This window comes from Pectinophora gossypiella, chromosome 21, assembly GCF_024362695.1.
Source record: "Pectinophora gossypiella chromosome 21, ilPecGoss1.1, whole genome shotgun sequence".
Taxonomy (NCBI): Eukaryota; Metazoa; Arthropoda; class Insecta; order Lepidoptera; family Gelechiidae; genus Pectinophora; species Pectinophora gossypiella.
Window position 1 is genome coordinate 3,303,656 of NC_065424.1, and position 21,356 is coordinate 3,325,011.

General features: G+C 39.0%; 2 protein-coding genes across 3 annotated transcripts in view; one reads left to right on the forward strand and one right to left on the reverse strand.

Moving 5' to 3' along the window:
• LOC126376474 (E3 ubiquitin-protein ligase RNF123-like) overlaps nucleotides 1-639 on the forward strand; it is a 46,956-nt gene extending 46,317 nt beyond the window's left edge. The window contains exon 36 of the mRNA XM_050023868.1: nucleotides 265-639. Coding sequence (XP_049879825.1) covers nucleotides 265-364 — 100 coding nt within the window. The 3' untranslated portion in view covers nucleotides 365-639. The remainder of the gene's footprint in view (nucleotides 1-264) is intronic.
• Nucleotides 640-804: 165 nt separating this feature from the next.
• Nucleotides 805-21,356, reverse strand: part of LOC126376516 (collagen alpha-1(IX) chain-like) — a 31,161-nt gene continuing 10,609 nt past the window's right edge. Inside the window, exons 4-23 of one of the 2 annotated variants that reach the window (XM_050023958.1) lie at nucleotides 17,915-18,107; nucleotides 17,152-17,229; nucleotides 16,183-16,269; nucleotides 15,432-15,500; nucleotides 15,119-15,160; nucleotides 14,425-14,493; nucleotides 13,457-13,510; nucleotides 12,910-13,005; nucleotides 12,005-12,089; nucleotides 11,141-11,202; nucleotides 10,867-10,966; nucleotides 10,426-10,514; nucleotides 10,042-10,149; nucleotides 9,640-9,756; nucleotides 9,033-9,155; nucleotides 8,336-8,390; nucleotides 3,209-3,307; nucleotides 2,750-2,917; nucleotides 1,436-1,498; nucleotides 805-1,358 (exon numbers count right to left, since the gene is read on the reverse strand). In XM_050023958.1, coding sequence (XP_049879915.1) covers nucleotides 1,255-1,358; nucleotides 1,436-1,498; nucleotides 2,750-2,917; nucleotides 3,209-3,307; nucleotides 8,336-8,390; nucleotides 9,033-9,155; nucleotides 9,640-9,756; nucleotides 10,042-10,149; nucleotides 10,426-10,514; nucleotides 10,867-10,966; nucleotides 11,141-11,202; nucleotides 12,005-12,089; nucleotides 12,910-13,005; nucleotides 13,457-13,510; nucleotides 14,425-14,493; nucleotides 15,119-15,160; nucleotides 15,432-15,500; nucleotides 16,183-16,269; nucleotides 17,152-17,229; nucleotides 17,915-18,107 — 1,861 coding nt within the window. In that variant the 3' untranslated portion in view covers nucleotides 805-1,254. The remainder of the gene's footprint in view (nucleotides 1,359-1,435; nucleotides 1,499-2,749; nucleotides 2,918-3,208; nucleotides 3,308-8,335; nucleotides 8,391-9,032; nucleotides 9,156-9,639; nucleotides 9,757-10,041; nucleotides 10,150-10,425; nucleotides 10,515-10,866; nucleotides 10,967-11,140; nucleotides 11,203-12,004; nucleotides 12,090-12,909; nucleotides 13,006-13,456; nucleotides 13,511-14,424; nucleotides 14,494-15,118; nucleotides 15,161-15,431; nucleotides 15,501-16,182; nucleotides 16,270-17,151; nucleotides 17,230-17,914; nucleotides 18,108-21,356) is intronic. The other variant, XM_050023959.1, reaches the window with a different exon arrangement.

Genomic DNA, 21,356 nt, shown 5'->3' on the forward strand with positions numbered 1-21,356 from the left:
GACATTGTTGAAATCGCTTTGACTGTCCTTTGTTTGGTAAGGACATTGCAGGCTTGAATCACCTGATTCTCCGAAAGTAAGATGATCCGCGCTTCGGAAGGCACGTTAAGCCATTGGTCCCAGTTACTACTTACTGATGTAAGTTAGTAGTAGTAACATGAGCCATGTCAGGGTCCTGTGGCGGCTCAATAGTAACCCTGACACCGGGTTGATGGGGTTGGTAATCCAGCTCACAACCCAGACGATAGAAGAATATTATTTCAGAGCGTGTATAATGCAGCATCTACTGAATAGCAAGCAATGTTTCTTCTGCAAAGCGGAGATAGAGTCGGTACGAGAGATAGAACCAGCAGCTAACAACTGAACACTTAGCTCATACAATGTCTTATATCCACTAGTACTTATTTGAATTTATCGTTCTTGCGTAGTTTGGAAGTATTACCATACTTCACCTACGCACCGCTACCTACGAAAGGTGCCCCTTTCAGAGATTTTACAAAAGCTTTTGACAACATCTTCGCTAGATAAAAAGTGATATTTCTTTTCACATGCCTTTTGATTTTCAATTTGAAATACTTTATTAAAAAGTTGCAGATATGGAATTGATCAGAAATTATGATTCATGCAATATTTTTAACATCAAATGTTTTATAAACAGTACAATCAAAGTTTATAATGGTACGTTCTTTTTCTATGTATTTTATTATTCTTATTAATTATTAAATAAATATTTAATTCTAACTGAATGCGTTTGTTTTTGCAAATAGTATTAAAGTAAGTAAATAAGTTTTTAAATAAAATGACTTTAAATTTTTAATATTTAATTTTAAGTACGTATACATTGTCAAAATAATCTTTGGTTTTAAATGCATTATAAAAAGTCACTTAATTTATTATTTAAATCTTAAATGAGTATATAATCGCCTACGGACTTATTAAAAGTTTTGTGTTGATAGTGCAGCTTCCAATACGAGTATGAGTGTGTGTGTTCAACAACGTAAGGAAAAATATTAAACAATAAAAAAAACTGGAATTTAGAAATCAATCAATCAATTTAAGAGCCACGCTCTTGTCGGTGCAGCATTTTCCACGCTACTTGCTGCTACTTTTGCTTGGGATTTAGAAAAACAGCTAAAATACATACTTATTGGCAAAACTCATTTACAACAAAATACTTGTGTTAGCTTGACCTGCTAAAGATATCGCGTAAATGTAGTCACCAAAATCGACCCCAATTTTCTATTAGTCTTCATTTCATGGTCCCTTGTTGTTGCTTTGTGGTGCATACGCGTAGAAGGCAGCTGTAGGACAGTCGCAGGTCCCTCTAGGACCTTGAATTCCTCTCGGTCCAATGGACCCTATAAGAAAAAGAAAGTGAATTTATTCATGTGATTATAATGAGGTTTACCTGTATGATGATGAAAACCCGATTTACCTTCTCTGCCAGGATCACCCCTTTCTCCTCGTCTACCTTCGGGACCTGGCGGACCTACTGGACCTGTAATTAAAGGCTTCATTGAATCAATGAGGGACTTTTCAGGCGATGTTCCTCAAAAACAATATACATGTCACTGTAAAGATTTTCCTTCGATTAACCTTCTAGTTTCATCCATAACAGACATACAGGGTGTTAGTGACATCGTAACGAAAACTTTGAGTGATGATTGAGACCATGATTCTGAGATGATATCAAGTGGAATTTTCCGTCGCAAAAGTATGGAACAGAAAATAACTTAAAAAAAACGAAAATTTTCATGAATTTTCCGACTGAAAATTCCACTTGATATCAACTCAGAATCATGGTCTGAATCATCCCCCTCAGTATTCGTTACGGTGTCACTAACACCCATACCTACTTGTATGGCTACAGTATGTACTTGTGCGGGGTGTAAGTGATATCGTAACGAATACTGAGGGGGATGATTCAGCTGATTATTCTGAGTTAATATCAAGTGGATTATTTCATCGCAAAAGTATAGAATTGAAAATAATTTAAAAAAACTAAAAAATGAATTTTGCGACGGAAAATTCCACTTGATATGAACTCAGAATCATGGTCTGAATCATCCCTCTCAGTATTGGTTACGATGTCACTAACACCCTGTATATATTATGCATTTTTTATCTTTGTTTTGGGTATAAATCATGACCATTTTTATTACACCCAAGCACAATTACATCTTCCACCCATTATTATTCTGATCAAAATAAAGAGAAGCAATATAGGTAGCAACATAATTCTATACTTACATAATTTGGTTCAAATATCAAGAAATTGCGCACTTACTTTACACTATTTTTACTTTATTTTACACACTTTAAATTGCAATATTGCTTTTTTGGATGAATCGCAACAATATGACCTATTTAAACCCTGAGATCACAAAATTGATAATCTTAAATATTTTAAAGCTGCACCAGCATCTCAGAGGATTCTTTCAATCTGTTTTTTGTATAAACTGAGGTTTATGTGTTGCTTAGGACTGCTAGACTGCAATAGCCTGTACGGTCACGAGCATTAATATGTATGTATACACTTTGGTACCATGTCACATTAACTTTTTTGACAGATTGAACTGTCTCACTAAATGTCAAATGTGTTAGTGCGACAGAGTCCTAAAGTGGGTACATTATATTGCTCATGACTGTACCAGAGAAGAGACAAGCATGAGGTAGTTAAGAAGACAAATACTGTAATCTATCCAATGTACTACTAAAGGTGTTGATAACAAAAATATTCAACACTTACCTGGTGAACCTCTCGGTCCTTCTTGCCCGGGTATGCCCACGCCTTGTGGGCCCCGTTCTCCCTTGTCCCCTTTAGGCCCCGCTGACCCCTGGCTACCCGGCTTACCCGGCTCTCCCGTCTCACCCGGGTAGCCTCTGGGGCCGGGCTCTCCTGGTTCCCCTGGGACTCCTAGGATGGAAAAACAATTTGGTCTTGGAAACCATAAAATTGGAAACAATTACGAAAAGTTCATTGATGACTATACAACGTTCACTCTATTACGTCTAGCTTAGCTGCGTGGCTTAGCGAGAGATGGAGCGAGCTCTGACAGTCTGCTCCAAACTGTCTCTCTCTGTCAATCGCGTTGTCTGAACTCTTGCTTTCTCTTTCTCTCCCCCCGCATATCAAGACCACAGCGCTGCACAACGTCTTGGTCAAACTATAGAACGGGCCATAAAGAGGAGTCCAAAATGTACATACCCGGTGTTCCGGCACGACCTGGTCTTCCCGGCGGACCTCGCTTGCCTGTCCCTTGTGAAGCGGAAGAAGCTAGGCTGGCAGTCAACTCTTGAAGACGAGCTAGAAAAACAAAACTCTAACAGGTTCAGTTTATCAGTATAAGTCAGTATAGTTTATAATTAATATCCTATGCCACTTTTTCAACAGCGTAGTGGCGTCATAGGATGGATCACATTGCGTCATCGCTTCAGTCATACTGTTTAGGTGAAGGAGGAATGCCCTGTCGCTATACAGGGCCTTTAAAAGGCCACATTGAAGCGATTCATTTAAAAAACCAATGAGGGACCGCGGTAGTGACCCCCGCGCCAGCTCGTTCCTGGTTCAACAGGTTTCCTTGGCAATAGTGCGCGGTAACGCGGCCAGTATAATGGGCACCTTTGAACCGGGTACGAGAGGGGGCGGTATTTTAGACTGACTCACTAGTCATAGTTTGTCTTATAATTTTAAATGTTTTAATTATTCGTAATTTTAAGCGACAAATTGTATAAATTATTAAGTGATTAGAATCAATAAATTTCTACATAATAAAAACCAATAATGCTATTTCACATTTGCGCATATAAAATTAAGTGCGCAATGTCAAATAGCAATATTGCTTTTTAAAATAATTGCTTCGATGTGGTCTTTTTAGCCCCTAGTTGGGTGAATTTCAACAAGTCTAATTTTTTTATCATTTCGGTGAGATTTTTTATTTTAATACTTTTCTTCACATATTTGACGACAAATAAAACTTTAACCTATTTTGAATTATGTGCGTGAGTGGGCATCAAATACGATCGAAACTTACTGAGATATTTAAAATTGAATTTTTATGAGTCCACTGAAATGATAAGTACCCACTGAAATGATATAAATGTACACCGAAATGATATAAATGTACACTGAAATGATAATGAGTCCACTGAAATGAAATTAACCCACGGAAATGATACAGTCAAGAAAAATTGTGCTGCTTAGCTAGGGTTCCGTACAAAGTAAAGTTCGATTTATACATAAATAGCCTATATACGTCTCACTGCTGGGCACAGGCCTACTCTCAATTAACCCTGGGGGAGGGTATGGAGCATACTCCATCACGCTGCTTCACTGCGGGTTGGTGGAGATCGATTTATACATTCTTAGATAAATAGTTCAATACTTACTAAATAAAAAATAGTTTAATACTATTTACTAATAGTAATAGATTGTTGTTCATTTCTTACATCGAGCAATAAAAAATGCATTTAGTTGTTGTCAATATGTGGAGCCGTGGTAGCCTAGTTGGTAGAACGCTTGCCTCTCACTTTGAGGTCGCAGGTTCATGTTTAGATCAGAAATGATTGTCACATGCTCAGCGGAGAAGAAAAACATCGTGAGGAAACCCACATTCCCGAAAATTCCATTTTCGGAGGTATGTGACCTAATGTGTATTGGGCTGGTTTCCCCTTCGTGGGTTGGAAGGTGAGACAGGCAGTCGCTTCTGTAAAATACTGGACCTGTCAAATCTTCAAGTTAGGTAAGCGGACCCTGTGAAAAATCGGGATAATGCTAGGGGGATGATGCTTATTGACAATATGTCTTTTTTTTGTGGCTATTGTCATTGCTTCTTTATTACTTACCTACATTTTTTTAAATAATATAGGTTCACGTAGGATCACAATCTCACCTGATGGTAAATGACGATGTGGTCTAGGGTGGATCACACTTACCTAGCAAATGCCTATTCACCCTAGTCTTGAAGTCTCCTAGATTATAACGAGTTGGAAGTTATATCCATACCCAAGAGCTCGAGATTAGGTAATTCACTCCGGAAAGTCCCAGTCAGGAGGAAATGACTCCGTTTTGCGGTGAACAGATACGCCTGGGTCATGGAAGCGTTGAGTCCAACCTACTTGTTGTCACCTCAGTCTGAGAAGGACTTAAGGGGCAGTTTCACACGATTCACAAGATCCTCTCTGAGGGCACTATCATCTCTGGTGCTTACGCGTGTATTGGACATGTATCTCTCCGTCACTGTGCTATCGTCTGCATGTGTACCTAAATAAATAAATAAATCATTGATAGAAAAAACGTGGCGGAGAGAACAGATCCCTGAGGGAGTCCGGCATTAATAGCATGTAGATCAGACAAGCACCCATCAACTACTACCCGAATCAATCTATCCCTATCTATCCAATTACATAGGCTAGAAGGGATCCTGAATATATCAAGGGACATAACAAGATCCTCGCCTTGATTCTAGATTGCCTCACTCCATAAGCGTGTAGCATACACAAGAAGAACATCAGTTGACCTATCTCTGAGTAAATTGTTGGCTTCAAGGTACGCCAGGAGGCGGTTGTTCAGGATTAGCGGCGGTTGTACCGAGATGGGGCGGTAGTTAGCAGGGTTGGTACGAGTGCCTTTTTTGGGCATACACTGCACACTAGCAAGGTTCCATGGTTTCGGGAATTGTCCTGAACCCAGAGAGAGCAGGTAGAGGCGTGTCAGTAGGAGACTATTCAGGTGCACAGTTCCGCAGTACTATTGCTGGGATATCATCAGGACTACTGACCTTATTCACGTCTAGAGTGCGAAGCATTTTTATACGGCAGAAGTTTGCTTCGACCGATTTGACTAGCGGCTAAAAGGTTTTACTACCAGCTCATTCAGTTTGGCATAAATTTGGCCAATATTGTCGAAACGTGCCCTGCGCATTGTCTTCTTGCAAGACTTTGCAGCGGTATTCAGGGAACTTTTCAGAGCCCGCATGTTAGGAGGCATATTAGAGCTTCTGCACTAGCATACTCCGCGATGTACCATGAGCGAGCCTTATCGTCAGATGATATGTCAGAAAATGGGATAGAGTATTCCATTGCCTGACAACTAATATGGCATCTCCGCAGCTCGTCGAGTCTTCTGAAGAAAAGCAAACCTCACGCCAAGGATAGGATGCGAAGAAGTGCCGCATCTCATCCCAATCTGCTAGCGTGTGTCACCATATTTGCCTCGATCCTCTGGGGCTAGAATTAGGTGGGGAATAGACAGACACATATCTCACCAGACAATGGTCGGATGTTCTCAAGGGGGAAGTCACTGATAGAGATTGATATTGGTCCGGATCAGTTATCAGCAAAAGGTCCAAGCAGTTGGCGCTATAGTTAGCAACGTCAGGTATCTTTGTAACGCAATTCACCAGATGTGAGAGATTTTGCCACACATGGCAAAAGCTTGCGCCTCTTTGCCAGCATGGTTGGTCTTCTGGAATGGGACAACCACTCTTGCTGGTGGGCGTTGGAGTCCCGGAGAAGAACAAGTTGCGCTGAAAGATACCTCCGCCGTGCCAACTCCACTGTCCTACTGAGGTAGGTGAATAACCTGCTTGTCTCAGAGTTACCGCTGTGCGATCGGTAGACACTGGTGTAAACTATTTTATCCAGGCCAGTGTCCACCAGGATCTAAAGAACGGATAAGTCTGGGTATTCAAGGTTACCGAGAAAAACAGAAAGAGGAGTTTGATAGAAGGTTATATGACGTTTTCCAATCACCCAAAATGGTTTTGGCAAACCATGAGATCATCTCGAGGAAAAATAAAATAGCTCCACAGAACTGTTAAAAAGGCCCTTAAAACAATACCTAATTCGAAACAAAAATTTAACACACGGATCTCTAAAACTTAACGGTTTTATCATTTCAGTGTTACTTATCATTCCCATGGACTGTTATTGGCATTTCAGTCCACCGAATCCACCGGAATGATAACACCGAGATGATAAAAAACAGGTTATTTTTGTATAAACTGTGAATTTAAATAACTATCGAAAAATCGACACTTCTCAAACAAAACAGTACTTGCAGCCGATTTAACACATCAATATGAAATAAATTGAACTAATCTAACACGAGTTATAATGGCTACCGAAATGATTTTTTACTGATTTCTTTTTGTCCCCCTATCACCGAAATGATAAATTTCTTTTTTTGGCGGGAAACCATTACACGCTGTGACGGGTATGTTCACGTCTAGCGGTCGAGCCGAACCAATGCGAGGTGTTGGCAGGTAAGGAGGTGTCATAGAAACAATGTTGACGGAGTTATTCTACCAAAACTTACTGTCCTCTGAAATGATAACTTTTTTTCCGACAAAATTTAACTGCCTGTCAAATGTATGAGAAGGAAGGTAAACAGACAGAAATAGTTTTTGTTGTTAGATTATTTAATAATTTAACGAAATTCTATCAATTTAAATCCCAATAATAGAAAATAATTGTAGAGCAAGACATTTTATAAGCGATAATGGGTTACGGACAAGCTACCGAAATGATAAAATGACACTTTAAAAATTTTTTTCAGCGTGTTACAGTTGCTGAAACTGAATGATTTTTTTTGCCAAAGTAGAGGACTACTTACTTTACCCTGAAAAAATATTCAAAATCATTTAGCAGAACTTTGCACTACCGTTCTCAGCCAAGACAAGTTTTTTTTTCGCTTTTGCAATTCACCCAGTTACCTTATCTATGTATATCAAATATCGCTGCAAGTTGTCTTTTCTTCTTGTGTCTTCTTACGAGGGCGTGAATCTAGGTTACTTACATAGTAAAACTTCATCATCTCCCTAGCATTGTCCCTTTTTCCCAGGGTCCGCTTACCTAACTTGAAGTTTTGACAGGACCGGCTTTTACAGAAGCAACTGCCTGTCTGACCTTCCAACCCGCGAAGGGAAAACTAGTCACATAAGTACCTCCGAAAATGCATTTTTCATGTATGTGAGTTTCCTCACGATGTTTTCCTTCACCGCTGAGCACGTGATAATCATTTATGATCCAAACATGAATTCGAAAACAAACATGAATTTTGACATACTTAAATAGGTTTAGGCCTGTGCTGGGATTCCAATCAATCTCAAAGTGAGAGGAAAGCCTTCTACTAACTGGGATATCACGACTCCATACACATAAGTAAACAGTAAATCATACAAGCTAATGTTTTAAAAGAATATATTTTGTTACGCTCATCCCACATTATACTTGTTCAGAATATTCAATTAAATATTTTCAGCAACAGGTTACAGCCTCTCAACTCAAGTTTTACGTGTAATAACTGTACCACCTGCGACAGTTTACGACTCACCTCTTATCAGGTCCTCGCATATGTTGCGCACTTCATTCTCCGATATTGAAGGTGACTGCAATAAAGAAATTAATTACTTACATAGAGCATTGGATACCTTCTACTTTACTTTTTGTGTGTGATCCTGATTATAGGAATTTGAACAGCGAAGCGCCACCGCCACGGTTGTTAAAAATAACCCCATAATACGAATCAATACGACCAAATCACAACGGTCAAATCAAATCAATTTATTTGCGAGAATACAAAAATACAAAAAGGTGGTAAAGTAAATTACTAAACAGTGTTGCAATGTGTTCAATGTAAACAGTGTGTGTGTTTAGTTTCAGTAGTTTTAGGCGGATGAGACGTTCGTTATGTAAAATTGACGATTCAAAGTGTACTTAACTATGTTACCTACTGAATAAAGATATTTTTGAATTTGAATTTGAATTTGTTCGGCCTGCATGCAGGCGTACAAATATAAAAAAAAGTTATACAAAACTTACCCTTTATCCTGTAAAATTCAAAAATGTTTATTTTTCAAAATTGGCTTACATAGTCAGCGCTTTTTGAACGTCAAAAATTAAATTACATAATATTATATAACTAGCTGTAAAACTACATTTGGATGACTCCGTTGAATATTTTTCCATCCATTTTGCTTACGATTCATGACTACTTACTGTTTCTTCAATTTCAATGAGATAAAAATTACCTGTACAACGGAGTGCGGGGCAGGCGGCGCGGGCAGGCCTGGCGGCCCTCTCTGCCCAGGTGCACCCGGGATGCCATCCGACCCGTCCCTGCCAGGACGTCCCGGCAATCCCGGCTCGCCTTTCTGAAAAGGTTTGGAAAAAGAATCTGATAAGTTTACATTCAGGGATTTAGATATAAAGAAGAAGTACTAGAAATTATCATAGATATCCATTTCAGAAAAATATTTAATTACTTACTAAAATAATAAAAAAGAATGCCAATAGGCTATACGCTTAAGGACCAAAGAAAGAAACGTTTAGTTATTTACCCCTTTTCCCTGTAGTTATAACGAAAGTCCATAATGTAATATCAAAATCCACTAGGTACATTAGCGGATCCTCTTACTACGCATCCGCACGTCATATACCTAGGGATATGTATAATATCCCTTCGGCATGTAAGAAAAAAAAACATTAACATCAAAAAAAAAATAAAAAAAAATATCATAAAACAAATAAAAAAAAAAAAAAAAAAAAAAATTAAAATATCATAGAACAAATTGTGAATTGTGAAATTGTGAAATTGTGAACTCTTGTATTGTAGGTACCTACTAATTGGAAAGTTACCTCTCCTGTTTTCCCGATAGGGCCCGGAGGCCCCGGTACTGGGACACTTTGTGACCCAGTAGCTGTGGCCCCAGGCGGCCCAGGGGGGCCTGGCAGTCCTCGTTGACCTTCTGGACCCTTTAACATATTTAATAAACGGCTTAGCTTAACTTTACAGTGGAACAATGGGTTTAAGGAAAGACTAATACCCATGGAAATTGTTACTGAGGGGGATGATTCAGACCATGATTCTGAGTTAAATTTTCCGTCGCAAAAATCATGTTTTTTTGTGTTATTTAAATTATTTTAAATTCTTTAATTTTGTGATGGAAAATTGGTATGTCTATTTGTTATAATTTAAATTGTACAGTGATCTTCTATCTAACAGAGTCAATTCCCAAATACTTCATAAGAATAAATTACCTGTGGTCCCTCAGGCCCTCTTTCTCCAGCGGGACCAGGGCCTCCCGGAGGTCCTCTGTCTCCGGGGATTCCCGGCATGCCTTGAGGCCCTTCTGGTCCAGGTAAACCCTGAAGATCAAACAAGACAACTTTTTATATTAAGATAGGTTTGGTACACGACAATATCAATGTCTTTTAGTAAGGAGCCAAATCGCAAAAAGGCCCCATGCTGGGCGCCATTTGCGAATTACTATTTATCAATGTTACCACTAAAAAATAAATGAACCATGAGCTTTTGATATTCAAGCAAAAATCGATCGAATTTAACTATTAGTGTCCATTTTAGTTAGTTGTCAGACTTATTGGCGGTAAAGCCGCTTGGAAGTGCAATTTCAACCAACATACCCGAGCCCCATCTATTCCCGGCGGTCCCCTCACTCCTGAGTCTCCATCTCTGCCCGGCCTACCTGGCGCTCCCCTTTCACCTTTGGCACCTGAGTAATACAAGTAATGTATTTTTTTCCTCCTAAGCCATAACACCTTGCGAAATGACGTAGATTCAAAAATGACCTTCAACAAGTTTATCCATAATTTTATATATTCAATTAATGATTCTTATTTTTAATAAAATTCAAAAAAGTCAGACTTTATTTGCGCATTTGGAAGTCTCGTAACAACAACCTGAACGACAATTTAACTATGGTTAATACGGCAAAGTCCGTCCGACCTACAATTTTGGGTTCCATTTTGCCCTTGAAACATGATTACGCCACATAAGAGTAAAGCGCTATTATTATTTTAATGTAAGTAATTAATTTAACGTTTTATCGACAAACTGACACTCACCATGGATAAGAGAAGCGTTGATATTGGCTGCAGGCCCCGGCAGGCCGGGGAACCCACGCTCCCCGGGAGGCCCCATCGGGCCTGGAGGACCCGGCTCTCCCTGGTACATCAATCTTAATATTAGCACATTATGGTATCATTTTATATGGGCTTGTCAATAATTAAGCAAAGGATGTTTAATGCTACAGAACGAGATATAGACAGCGATCGTTCCATGGACACAAGCACTTGTAAGAAAACATTCAAGAGAATAATGCCACAAATTATGTCTTACATCTCTTCCATGGGATCCTGGTATCCCTGCGAGTCCCACTAGCCCAGGTTCTCCTTGTTCACCTGAGACATTAAATTAAGTGCTGTTAGATAGAAAAGAATCGATCGACCTAATGTCGACTGAAACATCACTATGCTAATGACTGTCACAACACTAGTTTGCGTACTTTGGGAGATCTAATTCTTACCACGCATTGAGACGATTGTAAAATGTTATCTTATTGAAATTGTACTGAACTGGGGGGTTAAAAATGCCACATTAAAGCAATTCATCTAAAAAAGTAACATGTAGTAGTATTTGACATTTGTTTGCATTGCGCACTTACTTTTATATGCGCAAATGTCATGTTGAAATTATTTTTTTTTAAATGAATTGCTTCGATGTGGCATTTTAACCTCCTTGGTCGTTCTGTTTAATAGTACATAAAAAAAATAACAACAACCACATAATATTGCGTCACGCCTGACTGAGGCGTATAGTATGTGCACCCAACGTTTTTAAGTTCCAAAAAAAACTTAATAAAATAAAAAATAAAACACCTAAAACAAAAAATTACTTTCAAAATCCTTTTATTAAATGAAATATCCCAGCCGTTGGTCCCGGCTGCATTAGCAGTCGTTAATAACCACCAATCCGCACTGGGCCCGTGTGGTGGTTTAAGGCCCGATCTCCCTATCCATCCATAGGGAAGGCCCGTGCCCCAGCAGTGGGGACGTTAATGGGCTGGTGATGTTGATGTTAATATACTGATGATAAATGCCAAATAGAATCTTACGAATAATGTTTAGCTGGAGTTAAGATGCCTAAATCAGTCTACGGCCCCAGAGTGAATAGACGAAGACAATTGGGCGAGGCATTACATACCTTTCTGTCCAGCATCGCCTTTATCGCCCTTAGGTCCTCGTTTTCCGGGAGGTCCTTCGGGTCCTACTACTCCAAGATCAGTTGCCTGAAATGTGTGAAATCTCCGATGAAAAAATAATAAATTAATATACTTAGGTGAATTAAATAGGGTGACATCAAAATGACGTTAGTTTGTGGTGATAAACTAACAAATAACAACTTAAGCCAGAGCTGAACCCTGGCCTTTTTTCGGTGGACGGCGGCACCCATGTACATTTATAGTTTGTGTTTTTTATTTTATTCTTAGATTAAGGAATTAAATTGCGTAAGTAAATGCAAATGTTTGTTGTGGTTTGACCGAAATAAACGATTTTATTATTATTTTCATATTTTTTTTTTATTATTATTATTTATTTATTAAAAATAAGTACGGTGCAACAAAAACCAACTTTGGTTTGTCCGTACACCGACATTCACCATCGTCGCTTCCAATTTGCAATATAATATCATGCTCGAACAAATAGTACAATAAAGAACATGTAGGTAGGAATCTATACACTTGCAAACGAAGTACACAAAAACTAGTAGTATTTTCGTATCAACAGTGGCTGCAAGTTGTCTTTGATTACTTGTGGCTCTGCCCACCCCATTAGGGATTACGGGCGTGAGTTTATGTATGTATGTATTATTATTATTTTCTTAACGTTTACGAGCAGTTTAGCTCCCCTTTCGGAGGGTATTTACCAGAGACACGGCTCACTTATTATTATTATGTATGTCACTTCCATATCTCAGGCCTATGGAGTTCCGGACTTTTGGAAGGCGTGGGTGGGGCCAAAGCCAACACGTAGAGGCCCCTTAAGAAAATTTAATCTAAATTATTATTAAAAAAATGGTTGCCAGATAAGTGTTTGTAGGACACTTACATTGATGAATCCCCCTGGTTCACCCTTTTCGCCCCTGTCTCCTTTAGGTCCCAATGGTCCGACTGGCCCAGGGGGACCCTCTGTTCCTCTGATACCCTAGAAAACATTAAAAAAAGATTTGACTTGACTTGATTAAAAATGGCATATTACTTAAATCAATTAATAATGTAAAAAAGCAATATTGTTATTTGCCTTTCGTTGGCTTTGAGCACTTACTTTTATAAATGTCAAATTGCGTCATTGCTTTTTAGATGAATGACGGGCTTTCCAGAGTACGTTCCTCAAAATCAATATAGATGGCGCTGTACAGATTTTTTCTTCGTTTAACCTTCTAATATCATGAATAAGAGACATATTTCATCTTTGTATTTGGGTATAAATGATGACCCTTTTTATTACACCCAGGCACAATTATATCTTCCACGTGATTTGCTGATATGTCATTCCGCTCTATTAAAGTACCTTGGATATATGACTTTAGTAAGTAATTACTACTTATATTCGAAAGCGCGTGAATTGATTTTTTGAATTTGTTGGACGTACTCACCGGTAATCCTGTGGGGCCTCGTGGCCCCGTCTGGCCCGGCGGGCCAACTGGTCCCTGCACAGATTGAAAAAAATTAAAATAAAAAGAAATCAAATATTACACTTTAATTCGAATAATCTTGAAACTATTCATAATTCATTTATTCGCCTTAAAAGTGGTAGGTACAGTTTGCAGATGGTATTCCTATCAGGAAGGTCAGAAATTCATAATGTAAACTAACTTTTAAACTATATTTATGATTTGTAACTTTGTTTTGTTCGCATGAAGTAAATTTATTATTATTATTTGTATAGCGTTTCCATATCTCGGGCCTATGAAGTCCCGGACTTTTGGAAGGCATGCGTGGGGCCGAAACCAACACGTCCCCTTAAGACAATTTAATCTAAATGTGGTGTGACACCAACCGACGATTACCGGGCGATTCTGGTTGCACTATGGGAGTACACGCAGAGACAATCCCCGGTTCGTGTAGGACTATTGCAGATTATGGGAACAAAGGGAACTGAACTATTGGGTTGGGGATTAGTGGATACTGGGGCTATGGGGGACTATGGCGCCTGCTCGACAAATGTTGGTAAGCATGGATACAATGAGCAGGCGGTGACGCGCCACTCACTTATTATTATTATTTATTATGGTTATTATATAAATTTATTATTAATATTGCTTCTATGCTGTTCTGGGAGCAAATAAAAAACATAGAACACGTTCAGCTGCTTGTCTTCCCGGGCATGTCGTAAAAACCGACAGAGGGATTGTGTCCTCTAACATGATGGACTAATGTTATGGGCGATAGGCTGATCCCTTATCACCATAAAGTTCATCATATCCAGCTTACGACATCGTATCAACAGTGGCTGCAAGTTGTCTTTGATTACTTGTGGCTCTGCCCACCCCATTAGGGATTAAGGGCGTGAGTTTATGTATGTGTGTATTATTATTAATATAATAGGAATATCTTTACTTACAGCGGGGCAGGTAGCGTTGCAAAGTGGAACTCCAACCACAGATGAACTTGATGAGGATTCTACTGCGTACTGGCAATTGAGAACGAAATAAATAAAGATTCTCGCACTTTATACAATAGTAAACTATTTTTAACGGGTCGATGTTAAATAAGAAAACGTCGGGAAAACAAAATTGAAAAGGCTATCGTTTTTTGGCTCATTTAACATTTAATTATTATATCATTTCATCTTGTAACAACTATAGCGAGTAAAATAAACGCGCCACCGATTGGTGTTAATCGCGCGCCAAATAAGCGCACTGTCCGCCCGCCCGCTCGCTACCTCTCGCCATAGTTTTTGTTGTTAATTTTCTTAATTTGTTTTTCACTGATTTATTTTACAATATTCTTTATTTTTTATAGTTTAACTTCTTGAGTAAATAACTAAACAGTGCAAAGTGTTTTTATTTGAAGGACGGCTATACAACCATGTAAAGATAAAGATAATATGTATCCAAGCAAATAAAATTATTCTATTCTATTCTTATTCTAATCACATATCGACCCTTTAAAAATATAGTTTACTTACAATAAATAAATATATTTAAAAAATAACGGCTGGAACCACACAAGTAAATTTAATTAACAGCGAATTTTAAAAAGGAATTTGAATAAAGTAAGTTTTACTTAATGCCAATTATAGTACAGCTACATACCAATGGAGGCGCCTGGGTGGCAATCAGGGTTTCAGCTTTTTCCTGGTAAACAATTGCATGCCAATTTTGAGTATCTGATAATTTCGATTAGGTAGACAACCTAGAAACTCGGTGGCGCAGCGGTAAACGCGCTCGGTCTGCGATTGTTGAAGTTAAGCAACTTACGCAAAGGAAATTTGACGTCGGATGACGTCAGCGCTGGGCTAACCTTGAAATGTTAGCTGTCAGTTTTGAGCATACCTAGTCTTCTTGTACCATGGCCACAACGATATTCCTACTCTGTTCACCCCAAAAGACATAACAATGTACTTACAATTTCCTCACAGCTCTCCTTAGTGATGTAATAGCGATTGCAACTGATAGACAACCACTGAAGGTCTATCTGAAAACAACAAGGAACTTTGTTGGGCATCGGCAAATATTAGGATAGGTAACTTACTCGTTTGGTGATCAAATACTTACGGGAGATGCGAGCTAGATACATGAAACGTCCTAAACTTTCATGCAGGACACAAAAAGGGTCGAAACTTGGAGTAACACGGACTTCCGAAGTCGTTTTTTTAATTCTTTGACAGTCGTAAGCGAAGAATAACTTTTCATCATAATAACCTTATTGTATTGTATCTACATACAATACTCCTCCGCCTCTATTTAACCTTTTCTTTCTTTATTTCCTTATTCATACTTCAGATGGAATAGTCCGGTTATTATGATGAAAAGTGATTCTTCGCTTACAGCTGTCAAAGAATTAAAAATCGACTTCGGAGGTTTTGTGTCCTTTTTAAACTTTTTATGTCCTGCATGAAAAGTTTAGGCGCGGCGCCGGTTCATAGGTACTACTACCTACGAACCCGCGCCGCGTCGATATATTTCTATGTAAACGCGTGCACATAAACTCGAACATGACATAAATCCCCCCTTATCCTATGTCATAAGCTCTGCGTACCGCCTCTTTATGCATTGAGATTAAGAACTTCATATCAAAAGTGGCTGCAAGATGTCTTCTAATTACTTGTGTGTATGTATGTGGGTGTGTTTGTGTGTGCTTGTGTATGACTACTTACGGGAGCAGGGGTTCCATCTTCATTAGACACGATGGTCACATTTGTTACGTCACTGAAGTCATAATCTCCGACCTTCTCTGGTCTCAGCTGCAACATACGAATTAATATGAACGTCATAAAATAAGTCTTCTTCTTCACTCGTGTGAATCATGAGACCAATAACCTTGTCAACCCTGGTGTTAGGGTTCCTATTGAGCCGGCTTTTTTTTACGTATCGCGGATTTACCGTAAATGGCATTAACTACTTGGCCGTACAAGGGGAGCGCAGAGGGTACAAAAATTAAGACAACTGGCCAGAGGATTCCCAGCTGGGCACCTCAGCTCGTGGCTGACGTTGCAAACTGACGTGTCTGCAATGTTTTGCTAAAATAATTTGTTCTTATTGACAATAGCAAAAGGTGCAAATTAGATTCGCCACAATTTTAGATAAGTACGTCAGTTAGCGACGTCAGGAATGATATTTGAAAGAAAGGACAATGACGGAGAAAGTCGCTATATAACTAAAATATCAAGTCTAAGACGCTTCGAATGAGGTATGTCTGCCATGTCTGGAATCTGTTGGTGGAGGGAACGTTTTGACTCATCATCCTTTCTGCTAGAAATAAGTTGTGTCTTTTGTCTCTCTTCGTATTGTCATATTGTGTTTCTGTGTTATCCTGTGTACAATAAATTAATAAATAAATAATATGTCGATAACGATAGTCGCATTATATAAATAATGAGTGAACTCGTCGACAGCGTACAGAAACATAACATAAACAGCCTATACACGTCCCACTGCTGGGCACAGGCCTCCCCTCAGTGAACCGTATTGGGTATGGAGCATACTCCACCACGCTACTCCACTGCGGGTTGGAGGTGTTTGGGCTAGTAGCCCGGGACCAACGGCTTAGCGTGCCTTCCGAATCACGTGATTCAAACCTGCGCTGCTGATGGATGGGTAAGTGTATAAAAAAAATATGTGTGTACCTCTTTACAATCCACAGCAACATGCACCGTATTGTTGACAACCGCGAGGTGCAATTTGTGCCAACCCGCTGTGAACAGCTGAAAGAAATAGAAACAAATTGGCAACAGGCATACTTCGTCAATTTGCACTAAAGGGAACCAATTTACTGCTTCGTAGGAATCGGTTGTACAATTTGCGAGAAAACCTTGGGAAAGGAAACAACATACTATCGAAACAAATCGAGATAATAGGTAATACTTATACGATACTCTACCTCGTATTTTTTTATTTGTTATGGTGCATCAATAGCAGTACAGAAGAATAATACACAAAATAAAATACATTTAAGAAAAAATCCGGAAAGTATGCCTGACTGAAGTCAGGACAAGTGGCGGAAGTCAGGGTCAGGTGAAGTGAACTTAGACTTCACTCAGAATTCACTTAGATTTCACATAGACTCCACTTAGACTTCACTTAGACTTCACTTAGATTTCACTTAGACTTCACTTAGACTTCACTTAGACTTCACTTAGACTTCACTTAGACTTCACTTAGACTTCACTTAGACTTCACTTAGACTTCACTTAGACTTCACTTAGACTTCACTTAGACTTGAAGAACTTTAAGACTTTCAGACTTGAAGAACGTCTAAAGCTCTGTGCCGAGCATTTTCTGGCAGCTACTTCTCCCCGGCTGTACAGGTTGTGAGAAGCTGCAATAGTTTTAGGTGTAAAAATTACCTAATGAATAAAGATATTTTTGAGTTCGAGTTTGGCTACTTACACTAGGAGTTTTAAAGATCGCTCTAGTCCCCTTGACAAAAACAGCCAGCCTCATGGAATGTGGCAGCAAGGTGACGGCGAACCGCAGGTCCTTAGCGCTGGCCTTCACCAGGCTCCAGGGTCGGCGCTGCCCGTGCGTGTTGAACGTGCCCACCACGCTCAAGTGGGAGGGAAGCCCGTACGGGAATACTTGTCTGGAAAAAAGAAGTACCTGAGTGTTAACTAAAACCCCGAATAGTGCAATAACTAGTTTTATTCTCTAGTTTACAAATCAAAAAGGCTATATCAGTAATATATATTTTTAAGAGATAAGTAATAGGCGCGAATCGCTTCACCATCGACAAGCTTCTTCTTTTTTTTTTTTCAAGTCCCCCGCCATGACAGTCTTCAACCTGATGTTGCCAACACGGCCATTCTGCGCGGGGTCTGCCTCAGACACCTCCCGAGTTGAGATAAAATACTGAAATATTAGTCACATTAAATGGATTTGCTCTTCTGCAGTGACTGTATGCCAATCAACAGACACTAACCTTAGAACCACTTGCACTTAAAGGGCTTTTCACCACACTTAAGTGTACCAAATTGATTCCTTCAACAACCTAGAACCACTTGCACTTAAAGGGAATTTCACCACACTTAAGTGTACCAAGTTGATTCCTTTAACCACCTAGAACCACTTGCACTTAAAGGGAATTTCGCCACACTTAAGTGTACCAAGTTGATTCCTTCAACAACCTAGAACCACTTGCTCTTAAAGGGAATTTCACCACACTTAAGTGTACCAAGTTGATTCCTTCAACAACCTAGAACCACTTGCACTTAAAGGGAATTTCACCACACTTAAGTGTACCAAGTTGATTCCTTTAACCACCTAGAACCACTTGCACTTAAAGGGCATTTCACCACACTTAAGTGTACCAAGTTGATTCCTTCAACAACCTAGGACCATTTGCACTTAAAGGGCATTTCACCACACTTAAGTGTACCAAGTTAGTTCCATACAACTAATTTAATGGTACAGTCACGAGGAATATAATGCACCCACCTTAGGTCCCCGTCGCACCAACATATTTGACATTTAGTGAGACTTATAATTCAATTTATCAAAAAAAAGTTAATGCGACATGATACCAAAGCGTATACATATTATTAACGCTCGTGACCGTACATTAATGAATAAAATTTCGACAAAGTTGTCTAAAGTATTTTATCTTGACTCGCACAAGACGCACAAGCACATTTATGAATTAAGTACACTTATCATATTTTACCTTCGACCAATATAATCAAAGTATTGTACTTACAACATGTAGTTCATACCTGGAAATTATTATTTGCCAACACGGAACACAAGGGTTACAGTATTAACTGAGAATATGTTTTATTAATCTATACTCCAATCATTAATCTTTATCCAGGGTTTTATATTTTCAGCAGCAGCTACGCCTGTGTATTTTTTATTACTTCTTTCGCTGCCTCTTATATCCGTCACCTCGTATCTATCGTTTCCTAAAACTTGTTTTACTTGAAAGGTCCTTTAAACACAGGTAGGAGTTTCCGGCTTTTCCCATCGTTGCTTTGACTCTGTATCTTAACCATAACCAGATCTCCTTGTAAATAAGCTTGTGCCTTCATTCGAGTCTTATCAAATCTCCGTTTTTGTGATTTCGCATCGGCTTTTATGTTTTCATCCACTCTCTCACGCAACTTGGTCACATCCACAACACATCCACTATCAAGCTCTGGAGCCAAACTGTCACTATCCGTACGCAATCTATATCCCAGAAAGACTTCACTGGGTACCGCTTTAGTCGTTTTGTGAATGGTACTGTTTAAACCTTGTTGTAAGATCTTAATATATTGATCCCACCTATCATCTGTTGTATCAGCGCCGGTGGTTTTTAAAGCCTCTAAAATGGTTTTGTTAAAACGTTCAACTTGGCCATTGGAACGGGGCATACCCGTTGCTACTATATGTAACCGTATATTCTTATTCGCGCAATAATCTGTGAAATTCTTTGAAGTAAAACATGTACCGGCGTCCGAAATAATTCTCCTAGGGTTACCAAATATTTTTGATACACGTTCCAATTCCTTTACCACAATCGAAGACTTTGTTGTCCGAACTGCCGAAATCATAATAAATTTTGTAAATGCATCGACCATAACTAATAGATATTTATTTTTATTTTTAGTCTCTACAAATGGACCTAAATGGTCAAGGTGAAGAGTGTGGAACGGCTGCGCGTACTTCGGTAACGGGTGTAACTCTCCTTCTTTATGACCACCCTTATTTTTGAAATATATGCAATTTATACAGTTTTTAATATACTTCTTTACAATGTGTCGCATTCGAGAAAACCAATATTGATAAGCTATTCGTTCAGTAGTTTTGTCAACAGAAAAATGTCCTAGATCGTCGTGGTTACATTTAATAATTTGCCAAATGCATTTTTTTGGGACTACCCATCGACGGCCCTTGGATGTTCTTCTGTAGACTTTACCACCTAACAATTCATAGTCATTAAACACATTTTTGTTGTCATCGGCCTCTCCTGATTCTAAGATAGCTTTAATACGCTGTAATTCAGGATCTTGCACTTGGACAGAAAGCAACCAGTCCGCCTCTATTTCCGACAATAATGGAAATAATATCTCGCTCGGAAAAATTTAATGACAGCCTATCTATTTTGCATTTTTGCTCAAAGTAAAATTCATACAGAGACTGATTTTCGATTGGCTTTTTATCAATTATTTCTTTTAATAATTCGAACATATTTCGACGCGTTTGAAAACTGGTTGCTAATTTTTGTTTCCAATCAACCCACTTCCATGTTGGCCATTGACCATCCGTTCGTAATAGTGAGTCGTACCACATTTTTGCGGATCCTTTCAATTTGTTCAGAGCTTGATAACGTGTCATTTCATCAGACCATAGGAAGGTTTGAGAGTAAGACTGAATAACATTGAGCCACGCATTGATATCATCTCTTAACGGGTCAAATTCCGGTATTATGTTGTTCAAAGTAAATTGAGTGGATGTACTCACAGTCCTTTCAGATATTCTAGGTACCTTTTTGGTTCGTTTCGGCGGAGGTGACGGAGTTCTGGAGCTGCTGGAACTCGATGTAGATGAGCTCGAGCTGCTGGAACGAGCTCGCTTTCTCTTAGGGCGTTTACTATGTTTTCCCATGACGACGAAACGTATTTATCTGTTCAGTTCACTTCTGATGTTAACTAAAACCCCGAATAGTGCAATAACTAGTTTTATTCTCTAGTTTACAAATCAAAAAGGCTATATCAGTAATATATATTTTTAAGAGATAAGTAATAGGCGCGAATCGCTTCACCATCGACAAGCTTCTTCTTTTTTTTTTTTCAAGTCCCCCGCCATGACAGTCTTCAACCTGATGTTGCCAACATGAGTATGATCTTCCTCCGCG